Source organism: Haematobia irritans, chromosome 4, assembly GCF_050003625.1.
Source record: "Haematobia irritans isolate KBUSLIRL chromosome 4, ASM5000362v1, whole genome shotgun sequence".
Classification (NCBI taxonomy): domain Eukaryota; kingdom Metazoa; phylum Arthropoda; class Insecta; order Diptera; family Muscidae; genus Haematobia; species Haematobia irritans.
Genome location: NC_134400.1, coordinates 102,544,325 through 102,562,812, shown reverse-complemented (window position 1 = coordinate 102,562,812; position 18,488 = coordinate 102,544,325). Strand labels below are relative to the sequence as shown.

Below are 18,488 nucleotides of genomic sequence, written 5' to 3'. Positions count from 1 at the left end.
AAACAGTTCCTTTTTGTTTGTGTTGCAAATATATCACAATATGTTGACGGTTGCCCAAAACGATGAATTGAAGATAATTCTCTTCTTTAAATATTCTTTAATATATACAAGGTGGCAGATATTTATTGCAACCAACTTCAGCTAGTCTTCATTTCTAAACCGCTCGTCTGACAGCTGACAAAATTATTCCAGTGATAGTTTATTTTATTGTTTACAAACTCCTTAATTGCATTTCGAAATTAAATTATTCATAATGGAATTCAAGCGTGATAATGTGATTTGGCTGGAAAACTACAAGTGGCTATTGTTACACTTTGAAATGTGAATAAATAATTTATTTCTCGTACCATTGTTCGTAACCGTCGTACTGACAGTATGCCATCGCGTCCAAAACGGTAACAACACCATAAACGGTAACAGATCCGAAAAGTGAAGTCTAGTTTAGGGTTCGATTCGTGCTTCGACCGAACACCAAAAAGTTTTTCAGCGGTGGATTATCCCACCTCAATAATGCTGGTGACATTTCTGAGGGTTTCAAAGCTTCTCTAAGTGGTTTCACTGCAATGTGGAACGCCGTTCGGACTCGGCTATAAAAAGGAGGTCCCTTGTCATTGAGCCTAACATGGAATCGGGCAGCACTCAGTGATAAGAGAGGAGTTCACCAATGTGGTATCACAAGGGACTGAATAGTCTAAGTGAGCCTGATACATCGGGCTGCCACCTAACCAAACCTTGGTTAGTTTAAACTGGCAGCCCGATTTATTTCAGGTTCACTATTCGGTCCACATAATTAAAAATGCCTATTACATACACTAAAAAAATATAGTCGCACCGAAAAAAACGTAAACTGTTTTATAGGAAGAATGAATTACATCGAACGAAAATTGAACTATTTAAATTGTACTCCACATTTTGAGATTTCCACAAAGCGTTGTTAAACCAGGAACTGCCCTGGTGTACTTTTTAACTACAACTCACGAAATTACACACTCTCAATACCAAAATCATTAGTGACAAGAAAAAATCTTTGGGAATGTATACATGCTCACGTGTTTCATATGTTTGGGTGTAAAAATTATATGTTTGGAACTCGAATTTTATAACACAATATTTTTAAGTGCAAGCATATAATGTTAATAAACTACCATAACATGTATGTTAATATGTTAACAGGTTGGCTGTTAAGTCCCCGGTCTAACAAAGAAAAACCCATTTTTTTGTCAAAATTCGTTTTTATTATTCAACATAGTTCCCTTCAAGAGCGATACAACGATTATAACGACCTTCGGTTTTGCCTCAAAACAGGCCTCAGTTTCGGCGATCACCTCTTCATTGCAGCCAAATTTTTTTCCCTGCGAGCATCCTTTTGAGGTCTGAGAACAAGAAAAAGTCACTGTGGGCCAGATCTGGAGAATACGGTGGGTGGGTCATGAATTGGGCAATTCGAAGCCCAATTCATGAATTTTTGCCATCGTTCTCAATGACTTGTGGCACGGTGCGTTGTCTTGGTGGAACAACACTTTTTTCTTCTTCATATGGGACCGTTTTGCTGCGATTTCGACCTTCAAACGCTCCAATAACGCCATATAATAGTCACTGTTGATGGTTTTTCCCTTCTGAAGATAATCGATAAAAATTATTCCATGCGCATCCCAAAAAACAAAGGCCATTACTTTGCCAGCGGACTTTTGAGTCTTTCCACACTTCGGAGACGGTTCACCGGTCGCTGTCCATTCAACCGACTGTCGATTGGACTCAGGAGTGTAGTGATGGAGCCATGTTTCATCCATTGTCACATATCGACGGAAAAACTCGGGTGTATTACGAGTTAACAGCTGCAAACACCGCTCAGAATCATCAACACATTGTTGTTTTTGGTCAAATGTGAGCTCGCGCGGCACCCATTTTGCACAGAGCTTCCGCATATCCAAATATTGATGAATGATATGACCAACACGTTCCTTTGATATCTTTAAGGCCTCTGCTATCTCGATCAACTTAATTTTACGGTCATTCAAAATCATTTCGTGGATTTTTTTGATGTTTTCGTCGGTAACCACCTCTTTCGGGCATCCACTGCGTTCACCGTCCTCCGTGCTCATTTCACCACGCTTGAATTTTGCATACCAATCAATTATTGTTGATTTCCCTGGGTCAGAGTCCGGAAACTCATTATCAAGCCAAGTTTTTGCTTCCACCGTATTTTATCCTTCAGAAAACAGTATTTTATTAAAACACAATATTCCCTTTTTTCCATTTTTTTCACAATAACAAAAGTTGCAAAAAAAGGCGCTCTATCTCACAAAATAATTGACTTACAGACGTCAGATTTTGACACGAATCATTTGAAGTTTGGTACTATATAAAAATAGTATGCATTTAATACCAGCGAAGCCATCTATGTGTCAGACCGGGGACTTATCAGCCAACCTGTTAATTGTATATAGCCCCCATATAAGCGACCCCCATATTTCAATTCTGGCTCCCTACACGCAAAAAAATAATTCTTTCCTCCCAAACGAAATTTTAGACAAACAAAGTTCGTTTCTCATTTGCTTTTCGCTGTAAGGAAGTGTATTTGGAAGAAAAGTATATACTTTTTGTGATAAACGTTTATTCTTTTCCAGGATGTAAAAACAATTTCATAAAGACTAGCTCAAAAAAAAAGCATTATTTTCTTGCTAATTGCATTGTCCCTCACATCTTTCTCACATCCACGAGGATTTTTAGTTCTTAACACCTTTTCCTGTAATACCAACAATGTAGAAGAAATTATACGATTTTATAAATTTTTAAATTTTTTTTACCTTTCGCCTGGACGGAGAATCGAACCGCGGACCATGCACATTGTAAGCCAACACACTAACCACTGAGCTATGTACCTGTTATGGTCATCAATAGATAAATATCCATATAAGTTATATTTAATCTAAGTGAGCCTGATACATCGGGCTGCCACATAACCTAACCTAACCTATATTTATATAGCATAGCTTGCGGCGCCCACGAACCGAATAAACAAAGTTTATTTAACAGAAACAAGCATTTAGTTTGGCACCGTGGAGCAGTGGTAGCTACGTCCGACTCTCATGCCAAGGGTCGTGGGTTCGATCCCTGCTTCGGCCAAAGTTTTTTTTTTACATATATTCCAGATATATTCGGAAGATTCCGAAAAAATGTTCAACATTACATTGTACTATATTAAATTTTGAACTGTAAAATGTGTCTTATTAAAGACCTAAAGTCAGAAAAGAACAGTGTTTGATATAAACGAAATGGACTGTGTTGTTATTTCAAAAATAACTTTTTTTATTGAAAAAATAAAAATTTTGTACCAAACGAATTTTTTGGTGATAAAAGTTTAAAATTTTCGAAGCAATTCAAAAAACTCTAACAAAAGAAAAACGTTTTCGGTACACGTTTTCCAAACGTTTTTTTTCTTTGCGTGTACGTACCGTGCAATAGTCCATATCGATTCGTAATTATTTGTAGACTTACCTACACATACCTTTTTTGTCTAATACCACGTATGGACTAACTCACAATTTAGAAAACGATTTAAGATCCCACAACCCAAGTAATTCGATTGTGGATGACAGTCTTACGTAGAAGTTTCTACGCTATCCATGGTGGAGGGTACATAAGATTCGGCCTGGCCGAACTTACAGTCATATATACTTGTTGAAGTCTAGATTTAATGGAAATCTACGCCGTAGTGGTTGACAAATTGTGCGTGAGCAGAAAATATCGCGAGAACGCATGCAAAACAAAGTGCAAGGCTTTTCCGATGCACAAAAAAGTTAGATTGGAAGGAGGAGAGGAGATTTTACAACAATATACTAAATAGACCAAATATTTTTGCAAGATTTTCAAAGTCTCAAAACTTACCTACTGTGATCTCTAACTATTTAAGATTGTTTCCAGTATTTTGTTATGTCTTTATGGCCTCATTATGTACAATATGCAATTTGGAAAATGTTATTGGGCATTTATTAGTGCGTTTCTAACTATGACTTTAACTATAACGTATCACATTTATCGTTTCTATGTCGGTATGGAATATAGCGAATTCTATCCAGCACGCCACGACCTTTGATCTGATACCAAAATATCCTTGCTACTATTTCACAGTGGACATTTTCTAAGCAATCTTTCATGATTTTTTTTCGTCTGTCTTTAGTATTATCTCTTGTGTGTAATCTATGGTTCAGTTTTCTACAAAAAATCCGAATGAAACATGATTTCATCCATTGTAGCCAACTCACAGAACAAAAAACTTTCCAAACCAGCCTCGCAATATTCACAATTCCCTTTGATGCGTATATGTGTGAACAGTTCCCATTGATGTGGTGTCACATGCTTCTTGTGTTTGGTATAGCTTCGACCTAGTCAATTTTAAATGGTACATGTACCATAATCTACCCAAGGACCTCAAATTCCAATCAAGCTGCAAGTATAACTAAAACAAAGAAACAAACATGGACGTCTGCATCCGATTCAAAGAGAATTCGTATGTTCATACATACATACCATACTCCATCCCAATGAAACCATGATACGGGGACCAGAACTGATATTAAATAAGTCCTTGTGGACATTTAATTGACTTACATTTGGTGTTTAAAACTTTCATAGTGATACCCAGTGGTTTTTCTTGACCATGGATTTGTTCTGGGTCTTTACAAAAGGAGAAAACGAGAAAGAGGTAAAACTATCTAGTTTCACTAGTCCGATTGGATTTTAGGGTTAATGGATATTTGCTTATCCATTGTAATTTGTTAAACTAAACCAAAGGACCACAATTTAAAATACAAATTTGTTGAATAAGAGAACGTTGTTGAAGCAGAGCTAAGCATTTGCCAATATAGAACTTTTTATATTTACCTAGGTGTTTTTCCGGAATTCCCGCCATTTTTTGCAACCTGAATTTGGATCATCTTCAATGAATTGTACATGGGCTTGTCAAAAACAAAATTTTGTAACCAATTTAAAGTTTTATTTTTATCCATATTTTTTACTACATTTTTATACTTTGTTATTACGTTTGTAACACATCGAAATATTGATCTATATTCTGAGTCGTAGTTAAATTCTGAGTCGATCTATCGATGACCATCCGTCCGTCCGTCTGTTGAAATCAATCCTCTATCAGAAGCATATTTCATCCGATTCGGTTGAATTTTGGTACGTTATGTGTATATACGGCCTCTGTCCATAATAAATAAAGGCTGTGCCTTCTAATATAGACGTCACATCGACTATCTTACAATCTAGAAGACTGTGTTGAGAAGTTTTACGATATCATGTCACCGGCAACTGTTATCACAATCCAAGTGGTTCGATTGTAAATAATAGCTTTTAGTATAACTTTGTATGCAATCCATGGTGGAGCCTGACCGATTTTTGGGCCATACACCAATAGAAAAAATCATGAACGGAGTGCACGTTTCAACACGATCCGTTCTAGGAAAGTGAATCAACACACATGTGGTGTCAAACGGAGAACAGACATTGACAATCTGTCCACGATAAAATTACACAATGCGTTGTTAAAACAACAACCAGCGTTTATGATATGAAAACGAAATGGTTATGAATATACCAAACAAAAAAATTCGCTACCGTGACTCGATCCTGGATTGTCTACTCCATACGCGCTAACAGTCGCCTAAGCACATTACACCACCTTTACTGAAAAAAGATTGTCGTGAGGCCAAAGATTTCATGATTTTAAAATACGAATGCGAAAAGTCGATAAACTTTTCAATGAAGTCTCTTTGTCCGATTCGATTTAAAAATTGGTATCATAACATGAGAAAACATTTTTTTGATCTAAGGTCAACTTGACTTTAATAATTCATTAAAATTAATGACATTATCTTTAAATTTATTGTCCTTATTGCATCTTGACTACAAAGCACAAAAGTGTTAAAAATCGGACATATTTTTGAACACTTTATTTTAAAGACATTTTTACTTGAAACATAGCATAATTTCTACTGGAGTTCGAGTCAGACTTTGGCAATTTAAGTTGTCGTTATCACGTTTTAAAAGGGTTTGAAAGCATATGAAGAAAAAACAAGTATATACGGCCGTAAGTTCGGCCAGGCCGAAGCTTATGTACCCTCCACCATGGATTACGTAAAAACTTCTTCTAAACACTGCCATCCACAATCGAATTACTTGAGTTGCGGTAACACTTGCCGATGGCAAGGTATTTTAAAACCTCATAGCACCGTCTTCTAAATTGTAAGTAAGTCCATACGTGGTATATTTTAAATCAAAAATACCGATCAAATACGTATATAGTTCAGTTCGACAAAATTTTCTATAGAAATAAAATTTTGACAAAATTTTCTATAGAAATAAAATTTTAACAAAATATTCTATAAAAATAAAATTTTAACAAAATTTTCTATTAAAAAAAATTTGACAACATTTTCTATGAAAATAAAATTTTGACAAAAGTTCCTATAGAAATAAAATTTTGGTAGATTATTTTTGGCTTGAGTAGCAACCATGATTATGACCAGATATGGACCAATTTTTGTGTGATTGGAGATCGGCTATATATAACTATAGACCGATATGGACCAATTTTGGCTTGAGTAGCAACCATGATTATGAACCGATATGGACCAATTTTTGTGTGATTGGAGATCGGCTATATATAACTATAGACCGATATGGACCAATTTTGGTATGGTTGTTAGCGGCCATATACTAACACCACGTTCCAAATTTGAACCGGATCGGATGAATTTTGCTCCTCCAAGAGGCTCCGGAGGTCAAATCTGGGGATCGGATTATATGGGGGCTATATATAATTGTGAACCGATGTGGACCAATTTTTGCATGGATGTTAGAGACCATATACTAACACCATGTACCAAATTTCAGCCAGATCGGATGAAATTTGCTTCTCTTTGAGGCTCCGCAAGCCAAATCTGGCGATCGGTTTATATGGGGGCTATATATAATTATGGACCGATATGGACCAATTTTTGCATGTTTGTTAGAGACCATATACCAAAACCACGTACCAAATTTCAGCCGGATCGGATGAAATTTGCTTCTCTTTGAGGCTCCATAAGCCAAATCTGGGGATCGGTTTATATGGGGGCTATACATAATTATGGACCGATGTGGATCAATTTTTACATGGTTGTTAGAGACCATATACCAACACCATGTACCAAATTTCAGCCGGATCGGATGAAATATGCTTTCTTATAGGCCAAATCTGAGGGTCCGTTTATATGGGGGCTATACGTAAAAGTGGACGGATATGACCCATTTGTAATTCCATCCGACCTACATCAATAACAACTACTTGTGCCAAGTTTCAAGTCGATAGCTTATTTCGTTCGGAAGTTAGCGTGATTTCAACAGACGGACGGACAGACATGCTTAGATCGACTCAGAATTTCACCACGACCCAGAATATATATACTTTATGGGGTCTTAGAGCAATATTTCGATGTGTTACAAACGGAATGACAAAGTTAATAATACCCATTCTATGGTGGAGGGTATAAAAAACTGAAAAAAAACGAAATATTAAAAATTGTTTCCTAGAATCAAGTACGCAAAACTCAAAGTTAAAAGAGAATTGTGTCTTAAATCCTTACTTAAGACTTTTCATGGCCAAAGAAAAACGAAAACCGTTCATGAAATCGTGAAAATCCATGGACGAAACCGTGAACATTCTCTTTTGATTTTTCGTGAACGTTTTCATTTCATTTTGTTACCGTCCGTCCACGATTAGTGTGTGTACTTATTTTAAAAAGATTCATTTGATTTGAAAATTATTTCATTTGAAATTTAAATGACACCTTTCATTTGAAAAAAAAAAAAAAAAAATAAATAAGCTAAATACTATATGTGTATATAGATTCACTGACCTGGCCGGAATCCGTATCAAACTTATATAAACGCATAGCAGGATTATTGGATCCACCATTCATTTTCCTTGGGGTCACCGAAGGCGACATCATCATCCAAGACACAGGTTTGCCTGAAATATATATAAAAGTGTATACAAATAAATAGTTTTTTTTCTAACACTATGCAGTTTACGGAACAAGCTTTATAATATAATATCTGTAAAATATGGTCTTATTTTATTTTGGCAAATTTGTAATTTTGATTCGGTTGTAACTTTGTTAACAAATTTAAAATTTCATTCGATTTTTTATTTTTATTTTATACTTGGAAATTGAATTAATGTTTTTTTTATGTTTGTATACAAAAATAAGATATTTGGCATAGAAATGTTTAACACAATATGTGTGGCTACAGAAAATTTGTTTTTGAAAACTAGTGTATTATGTTTGGAATCAATAATATGTTTAGGTAAGGATAAAATAAATGTCCGAACATGATATGTTTGGGAAAGTTTAACATAATAGTGAATTAATAATTGACGCGAAACAGCATATTTTTACGCCATTTGAAAATTCATTAAAATTAAACGTAACGTCCGTCCGTCTAAGGATTTGGTGTTCGCAGAATTCCGGTCGATAACGGATTTTGATGAAAGTTTTTTTGTGATACAAGAAAGAATGCTATTGATTTTGGATCAAATTATCAATCGGATCAAATTTAGTTATAGTTCTCATATATATGTATCGTCCAATTTCGATAAATACGGTCAGATTGACCATTGGCAAAACGTAATCTTATTCACTACCCTTCAATTGTCCATAATTTCATAGAAACATGGTTGCGACAAACATGGTATGCATAGTTATTTCATCTCTTTGTGCAAAATCTCTTGTAAATCGGAGTACACCTTTGCCTTCTGTGATCATATCAATATAAATCGGTCGAAAGATATATAGGTTAGGTTAGGTGGCAGCCCGATGTATCAGGCTCACTTAGATTATTCAGTCCATTGTGATACCACATTGGTGAACTTCTCTCTTATCACTGAGTGCTGCCCGATTCCATGTTAAGCTCAATGACAAGGGACCTCCTTTTTATAGCCGAGTCCGAACGGCGTTCCACATTGCAGTGAAACCACTTAGAGAAGCTTTGCAACCCTCAGAAATGTCACCAGCATTACTGAGGTGGGATAATCCACCGCTAAAAAACTTTTTGGTATTCGGTCGAAACAGGAAACGAACCCACGACCTTGTGTATGCAAGGCGGGCATGCTAACCATTGCACCACGGTGGCTCCCATATATACGAGCTATATCTAAATCACAACCGATTTCATCCAAATTTGGCATGCTTACTTAGAATGGTAATTCTACTCCCTTTCACATAAATCGGAGTAAACCTCTGGTTTCTGGGGTCATATAAGTGCATATCGGGCGAAAGATATATATGGGAGCTATATCTACACCTGGTCCGTTATCTTCTAAAATCAATAGGGTTCTATTGTGACCCAAAACACATACTTGTGCCAAATTTGAAGTCGATTTGACTAAAACTGCGCCCTAGACTTTGATTACAAAAATGTGTCCAAAGACACCATGTGCTCTCTTGTCCCCTTCCGGGCATTGCAAACATATGCACTAATGTTTAATACCCTGTTCCGCAGTGTGGCACAGGGTATAAAGAGAAACTATATACCTGTATAAGCTACTTTATCATACCCTCCACCATAGGATGGGGGTATATTAACTTTGTCATACCGTTTGTAACGCATCGAAATGTTGCTCTAAGACCCCATAAAGTATATACATTCCGTCCGTTCGTCCGTCTGTTGAAATCACACTAACTTTCGAACGAAACAACACTCAAACAAGTGAGTAGAAGTAGAAAGTAGAAAGTCGGACGGGGCCGACTATATCATACCCTAAACCACCCCTACTGAATTAGTAAACATAAGCATTTGTGGGGTATCATTGGTATAGGTTTTGGAGAACATAAAGGGGGGTACATGTTTATGGGTGTCTTGTCACAATCTGAGCAGAAATGTCTAATATTAGGAGCTATGGTTTATTTTGCACCAAAAGAATTAATATTGAGTCCATTATTAAACAAGTGAGTAAAGTAGAAAGTCGGGCGGGGCCGACTATATTATACCCTAAACCACACCTACTGAATTAGTATATATAAGCATTTGTGGGGTATCATTGGTATAGGTTTTTGGAGAACATAAAGGGGGGTACATGTTTATGGGTGTCTTGTCACAATCTGAGCAGAAATGTCTTATATTAGGAGCTATAGTTTATTTTGCACCAAAAGAGTTAGAATGCAACTAATATTGAGTCCATTCTTAAAAAAGAGGTAATCGGTCAATTAGTTGTGGGTAATATATCCAAATTTCTGCAAATAGGGGAATAGATTTATGTAAAAGCTATATGTAAGTATAAATACGATCAGCTAGTACATCAAAATTTGAAATTTGAATAACATAGCTTAATAGATAAGAGAATTATGACCAAATATGACAAAATCGAGCGATGCATATATATGGGACCTATATCTAAATCTGAACCAATTTGTATAATATTTTGCAGGTATGATTGTTACCACAGAAGGTCACTTTGTGTAAAATTTGAGTACGACCAGTTAATAAATGAGGCCCCTATGGTCAAAAATAAGGTTATTAGGGGCAAATTTTTCAAAATCGGGCGATACATATATATGGGAGATATATCTAAATTTGAACCGATTTTGATAAAATTTTGCCCATACAGTTAGTGCTATAGAAGATTATATTTAGCCAACCTTGGTTACGATCGGTTGATAAATAATGGTTTTACGGCCAAATTTGTCAAAATCGGGCGATAAATATATATGGAAGCTATATCAAAATCTGAACCGATTTCGATGAAATTTCGCACATACAGTTAGAGCTATAGAACATTACATTTAACCAACTTTGAGTGCGATCGGTTGATAAATAAGGGTTTTGCGGCCAAATTTGACCAAATCGGACGATACATATATATGGGAGCTATATCTAAATCTGAACCGATTTCGATGAAATTGCGCACATACAGTTAGAGGTATAGAGGATTATATTTAGCCCACTTTGAGCACTATCGGTTGATAAATAAGGGTTTTACGGCCAAATTTGACCAAATCGGACGATACATAATATGGTAGCTATATCTAAATCTGAACCGATTTCGATTATTTTTGGCACATACCATAACATATTAGAGTAAGCCAAGTTTGAGTAAGATCGCTTAATAAATAAGGTTTTTATGGCCAAATTTGGGAAAATCGGGCGATACATATATATGAGAGCTATATCTAAATCTGAACCGATTTGGATGAAATTTTGCAGACTTAAAGGGTGATGAAAAAGGTTACTATGTGCAAAATTTGATGACGATCGGTTTGTAAAAAAGCGCAACGTGACTCCATTTTGTCGAAATCGGGCGATACATATATATGGGAGCTATATCTAAATCTGAACCGATTTCGATTATTTTTGGCACATATTGTCAGTACCATAAAATAGTAGAGTAAGCCAAGTTTGGGTAAGATCGCTTAATAAATAAGGTTTTTATGGCCAAATTTGGGAAAATCGGGCGATACATATATATGAGAGCTATATCTAAATCTGAACCGATTTGGATGAAATTTTGCAGACTTGAAGGGCAATGGAAAAGATTACCTTTTGCCAAATTTGGTGACGATCCGTTTGAAAAAACGCGCAACGTGACCCCATTTGTCGAAATCAGGCGATACATATATATGGGAGCTATATCTAAATTTGATCCGATTTCTTCCAAATTCAATAGCGTTCGTCCTTGTGCCCAAAAAACTCCCTGTACCAAATTTCATCAAAATCGGTTAATAATTGCGACCGGAATCCTGTGAACAACAAATACATGGACAGACGGACGGACACCAAGCGCTAGATCGACTCAGGAGGTGATTCTGAGTCGATCGGTATATATTTTATGGGGTCTAAAATCAATATTTCTGGTAGGCACATTTTTTGGCCGATCAAACTTATTATACCCAAACCACTATGTGGTTTAGGGTATAAAAAGAGGAAATCGGTCAATTAGTTGTGGGTAATAAATCCAAATTTCTGCAAATAGGGCAATAGATTTATGTAAGAGCTACATGTTAGTCTAAATACGATCAGCTAGTACATCAAAATTTGAAATTTGAATAACATAGGTTAATAAATAAGAGTATTATGGCCAAATATGACAAAATCGAGCGATGCATATATATGGGACCTATATCTAAATCTGAACCAATTTGTATAATATTTTGCAGGTATGATTGATAGCACAGAAGGTCACTTTGTGTAAAATTTGAGTACGATCAGTTAATAAATGAGGCCCCTATGGTCAAGAATAAGGTTATTAGGGGCAAATTTTTCAAAATCGGGCGATACATATATATGGGAGCTATATCTAAATCTGAACCGATTTCGATGAAATTTCGCACATACAGTTAGAGCTATAGAAGATTACATTTAGCCAACTTTGAGTACGATCGTTTGATAAATAAGGGCTTTACGGCCATATTTGACCAAATCGGGCGATACATATATATGGGAGTTATATCTAAATCTGAACCGATTTAGATGAAATTTCGCACATACAGCTAGAGCTTTAGAAGATTACATTTAGCCAACTTTGAGTACGATCGTTTGATAAATAAGGGCTTTACGGCCATATTTGACCAAATCGGGCGATACATATATATGGGAGTTATATCTAAATCTGAACCGATTTAGATGAAATTTTGCAGACTTGAAGAACGATGAAAAAGATTACATTTTGCCGAATTTGGTGACGATCCGTTTGAAAACAAACGCAACGTGACCCCATTTGTCGAAATCGGGCGATACATATATATGGGAGCTATATCTAAATTTGATCCGATTTCTTCCAAATTCAATAGCGTTCGTCCTTGTTCCCATGAAACTCCCTGTACCAAATTTCATCAAAATCGGTTAATAATTGCGACCGGAATCCTGTGAACAACAAATTCATGGACAGACGGACGGACGGACGGACACCAAGCGCTAGATCGACTCAGGAGGTGATTCTGAGTCGATCGGTATATATTTTATGGGGTCTAAAATCAATATTTCTGGTAGGCACATTTTTTGGCCGATCAGACTAATTATACCCTGACCACTATGTGGTTTAGGGTATAAAAAAGTGAACTCTCTATTTCACTAAAGCCAATTTAACTTTATTTTAGTTCATGGAGTTATTATGTTTGGAGAAAGTTTCCTCTACTCTAATAATTTTTTGTGTACGTTAGTTAAGTTAGCTAAAACCGAGGAAAAAAATATACACAAATGAAGGATGAAGATTAACTAAATTCGTGTCTTCCACAAAATAGTTCAATATTTCTTTAAATTTGTAAATTTTACTACAAATGCGTTCATCATGAACTTCGTATGTCACTAAAGACATTCTTGCAATTTTGAACTCCAATTTTTTCGTTCAAACTATAACATTTTCTTTAACAAATGAAAAAAACTTAACTATGTCTAATACATTTTCTTGAATTTGTCGAAAAATATTTACTTATTTTAATGACATCGGCGTGATGCCAGCGTTTGTTATACTGTTAATTAAAATTTTCTCAAAATATTCAAAATTTTCTAAAATTAACCGAAATTTTTCTACCTGGTGGGTTCACTGTTTTTTCAGTGAAGCTATCGACTTAAAACTTGGCATAAGTAGTTATTATATATGTAGGTCAGATGATATTGCAAATGGGCGATATCGGACCTCTATTACGTATAGCCCTCATATAAACGGACCCCCAGATTTGGCTTGCGGAGCCTCTTAGAGAAGTAAATTTCATCCGATCTTGTTGAAATTTGGTACGTGGTGTAAGTATATGATCTCTAACAACCATGCAAAAATTAGTCCAAAGCGGTCCATAATTATATAAAGCCCCCATATAAACCGATCCTCAGACTTGATCTCCGGAGCCTCTTGGAGGGGAAAATTTCATCCGATCCGGTTGAAATTTGGTACGTGGTGTTAGTATATGGTCCCTAACAACCATGCAAAAATCGGTCCACAATTATATATAATCACCATATAAACCGATCCCCAGATTTAACCTCCGGAGCCTCTTGGAGGGGCAAAATTCATCCGATTCGGTTGAAATTTGGTACATTTTGCTAGTATATGGCCGCTAACAGCCATACCAAACATGGTCGAAATCGGTCTATAATTATATATAGCCCCCAGATAAACCGATCCCCAATTACACAAAAATCGGTTCATTTGTGTATATAGCTCCCATATAGAGCTACTCCCATATTTCCATTCTGGCTCTCTAATTACCGCACAAAAGTTCATATAGGATTGTAATTATTTGCAGACTTCCCTATATATACTGGTCAAGAACTGAATTATCGTATATACGTAAATATCTGCTTGTTTGATCTAATATATAGCACGTGTGTACAATTTACAATTTAGAAGACGATGTTAGGATGTTTTAAGATACCTTGTTATTGGAAAGTATTACAACAACCCATTTAATTCGATTGTGGCTGACAGTCTTTAGTAGAAGTTTCTATGCAATCCATGGTGGAGGGTACATAAGATTCGGCCTGGCCGAACTTACGGCCGTATATACTTGTTTCTTTATCGGTTTATATGGACCGATATAGTATGGATGTTGGCATCAATACCATTTGCGATTGTTTTTTGTTTGTTTGTTTTTTTTATTTTATCATGCACAACAAGATTTAGATCTTATAAATGAAAGTACATGAATTATATGATACAAATACTATATTCTCCACATCTTAATATAAATAAAAATGTATAAGTATTAAAAAGATTCCAAATAATATAAAAAGGCAATTAATACAATTAAATTAATGGAAAAAATAAAAAAAATAATAATAAAAATAAATAAATAATTAAATAAACAAAGTTTAATTAAAATAAAATTTTGAATAGAGATATAACAATTTGATAATTATTTTGTATAAAACAATAAGTAAAAAAGAAAAAAAAATTAAGTAAAAGTTAGCCTAGACCTGTATATTATATTAGATCTGGTTAAGATAAGTAAAAAGTTTTTCCTTAAAATTATTTGCGTTGCTGTTAAGCTGTAGACTATGTGGAAGAACATTCCAGAGTCGCACTGCATTTATAAAGAAGTGCCATTCCGAAAACATGGATCGATAACGAAATGGAGTCAATGTCTTTCCCCGATTGGATCTCGCAAACTGAAGCCTCTCGTAGAGATAAGGAGGTTTCCGAGTTGATATAATTTTATGAAGAAACAAAATAGTCCTGTATTTAAGCAGATTTTCCAAAGACATGCCGTAGAGCAAGCTACTGTACCGGGAGATATGTTCGAAACGATTAAGTCGATACACATATCTAATTATATTGTTATATAAAATATTCATTTTCCTTCTACTTGCAGCATCACATCTCGCAAATAGCTCACATCCATATAATAAACTCGGAATAATTACACATTTCGCCAAAAGAATTCGAATATTTAGTGGAGTTAGGTGCTGGATATGCCACAAAGACCTTAGTTTTGAATATGCCTGTCCTATAACATTATTCATATGGTTCGTCCAAGTAAGAGTGCTATTTAACGTAATGCCCACACCCAGAAAAAAGTGCCTTCGAAACTAAAGGAAAAAATTTTCATCAATATAGTTTATCCATTTTATTTCCATCAAGGTAAATTTTTGTGAAAAATAATAAAATTTACTCGTTTCAGTAAAAAAATCCTAAACTGTAAGCAGTTAGGAATAGTTCATTAACTAGAATAAGGCATGGAATTTTACTCATACTATTTTCTTCGCTGGGTATAAGAATTTACTACTGAAAAAGAAAATTTTATTCACCGATAACAAAGCATTCGTAAAAATAAACAAAAACCGAACTAAAACCAAGTTTCCTCAAAATTAGTAAAATTTCTTATAAAATGATAATTGCGACTTCCTTTATAATAGAAAGTTTTTCATACATACGAACAACACTTGGCATAGAAAAATATTTTAGTTCATTCGTACTAAGAAGTATGCAATCCTTTCAAAACTTAAGGAAACACACTTGTTAGAATATAGGAAATTTTCCTAAATTTCTATTGTCTACCTGTAATCGATACCTGTCATCGTAATCGATGTGTTTGCGCGTGGGTGTAATCGATATGTTTGCGCGTCGGTTGTTTTTTTCTAGTTGGAATCGCGTTGTTTTGGTATACGGAGAGATTGTTAAAAAATAATATGGTAAAATAATGTAATAAATAACAAATAAAATATATAAAATATTTGTTATTTTAAATTAGTGAGAAAATTTTTCGTTTTTAAAAATAAATCTATCAATGTTCGTGATAGTGTATAAAGGAAGAAAACGCCAGCAGAATAACAACCCTTTCATTTGTCTTCATTTTGGAATCTTCAATTATCAGGTAATATTCAGTGACGCTAACCTTTTGGAACAAAAATGTTTTATGATTTTTTATATTTGTAGGTATTGAAATTGTAAAAGGAGGACAAAATCGTTAGGCAGCAACTTATTAAAAGTGAAAAGTACAAGAAGAAGAAAAAGTGCGTTTTACAGTTGATAATATCACACGGAAATTGGAAATAGTGGAATAATAAACTAATATTTCAAAGAGATTCGATGCTGTTGATTCTTAATAAATATATTCAATATATTAATAAAACATGTATTTTATTGAAGATAAAGTTGCTTATAGAAATAAATAAAATTGTATTTAAAAACGAAGGTAAGCAGTTCTAATTATGAAGTAAAAGTTTTACCACAAATGTGTAAGATTTGTCCAAATGAATGAACAAATTTCAATAAAATCATTCCATATATGAATTCAAATTAGTTAATTTTTTTCATTCTGTAGTATAGTGGTACATAAATATAGGAAAATGTTAACTAATATATGGAATACATTATTCCTAATTTCTACGAAAATCACATCGTTCAAACAAATAAAAATGGCTTTGGCGCTATACGAAGTTCAACTTTCTTCACAATGAGTTCATTTTAACTTAAAGAAGGGGTCACTTTTTTCTGGGTGCAAGTTCTTCACTGAGTTAACAATCTCTATCCTCTGGCCGTTGAGAACGATATCGATATCACTTGGAAGTTGAAAACCGCGTTTACCCAACACAAGACATTTGGTCTTCCTGGGGTTAAGGTAGAGACCGTTTGCTGTCGCCCATCTCTGAACTGTGGTCAGATCGTCATTTAACAAAGTAGCCTTATCGTAAATTGTCCCAGAATCCCCTGTTATGTAGACCAGAACGTCATCGACATACATGTGTATCCTACAATGGTTCAAACGCAATGGAAGGTCGTTGATATAAACGGAAAAAACCAGGGGCCAAGAACAGATCCCTGGGGAACACCCTTTAAACATGAACGAACATCAGAGACACATGTCCGATTATACACAGACTGTGTTCGTTCACTTAAATAAGAATTCAGCAGGCGGACAGAACGTGAAGAGAAATTGAAGAACTTTCCCAATTTCAAACATAATAGGGAATGATTGATGGTGTCGAATGCTTTCGAATGGTCCAGTAAAACAAGAAACCCAACCTTACCACTGTCTAATTCAGTCCTCAAATCCTCAAACACGTCCGTTAGGGCAGTGAGACAGCCATGTCCTGGGCGGAAACCTGATTGTCTAGTCGATATCAAAGAGAATTGCGTCAAGTGTCCCATCATCTGATCATGCAATAACTTCTCAAAGATCTTGGAGATATACGGCAGAAGCGCTATTGGACGATATTCCGTTACAGCCTTTGGAAGAGGAATCACCTTGGCATGCTTCCAACTCTTGGGGAAAGAGCTGGTATTGAAAATATAAGTGATATATCTTACAATGTATGGCAGCAGTATCCTCAGAAACGTTGGATCTATCCCGTCACTTCCTATCGCGTTAGACCTCACACCCGCAAAAGCCCGTAAAACATCAGACACCCCCACACAATTAAACTCAAATCCGTATAAGTCGTCAGAATGAATAATCTCACTAAGGTCGTCATCATAAAAGGAAATATCAATGTCAGTCGTCGGTGTCTTAATAAAAGATTCGTTTAGCTCATTAACATCAATTCTACAGTCAGAAATATTGTCGGATCTACCAATACCTATGTCTTTTATCAGTCTCCATTTAGCCCTTGATTCAACATCAGAACTAAAACGGGAAGAATAGTAACGAATTTTTGCCTCTTTATTCATAGAATTTACACTACTCCTGATTGCACGGAATTCGTCCTTCAGAGCAGGCGATTTGAAGTATACCAAAAAATATTGTCTTTAATTTATTTTCTTTGCAATTATTCGATTGAATTGAAATGCTAATTAATCGAATAACGATTAATCAAAAGGATATGATGGTCTTTACTTCTTCATTTTAGCCTTTACTCATATGCTTGCTTGAGAAAGTTTTCGCAGATAAAATTCAATTATGAAGTTAATTATTTGAAAGAATAAAGTGTACGAACATGTGTAACTTCATTAAAAGTTAAGTTTGTAATCTGTTTGCTTAATGTGTGAAACACCTTAAATGTCATTGTGCTAT

At 35.1% G+C, this 18,488-nt stretch overlaps 1 protein-coding gene across 1 annotated transcript in view; it reads right to left on the bottom strand.

The window, feature by feature from the left end:
* The window catches only part of LOC142235690 (cyclic GMP-AMP phosphodiesterase SMPDL3A), a 329,846-nt gene that overhangs the window by 55,144 nt on the left and 256,214 nt on the right, over positions 1-18,488 (bottom strand). Inside the window, exon 7 of the mRNA XM_075306949.1 lies at positions 7,905-8,017. Coding sequence (XP_075163064.1) covers positions 7,905-8,017 — 113 coding nt within the window. The remainder of the gene's footprint in view (positions 1-7,904; positions 8,018-18,488) is intronic.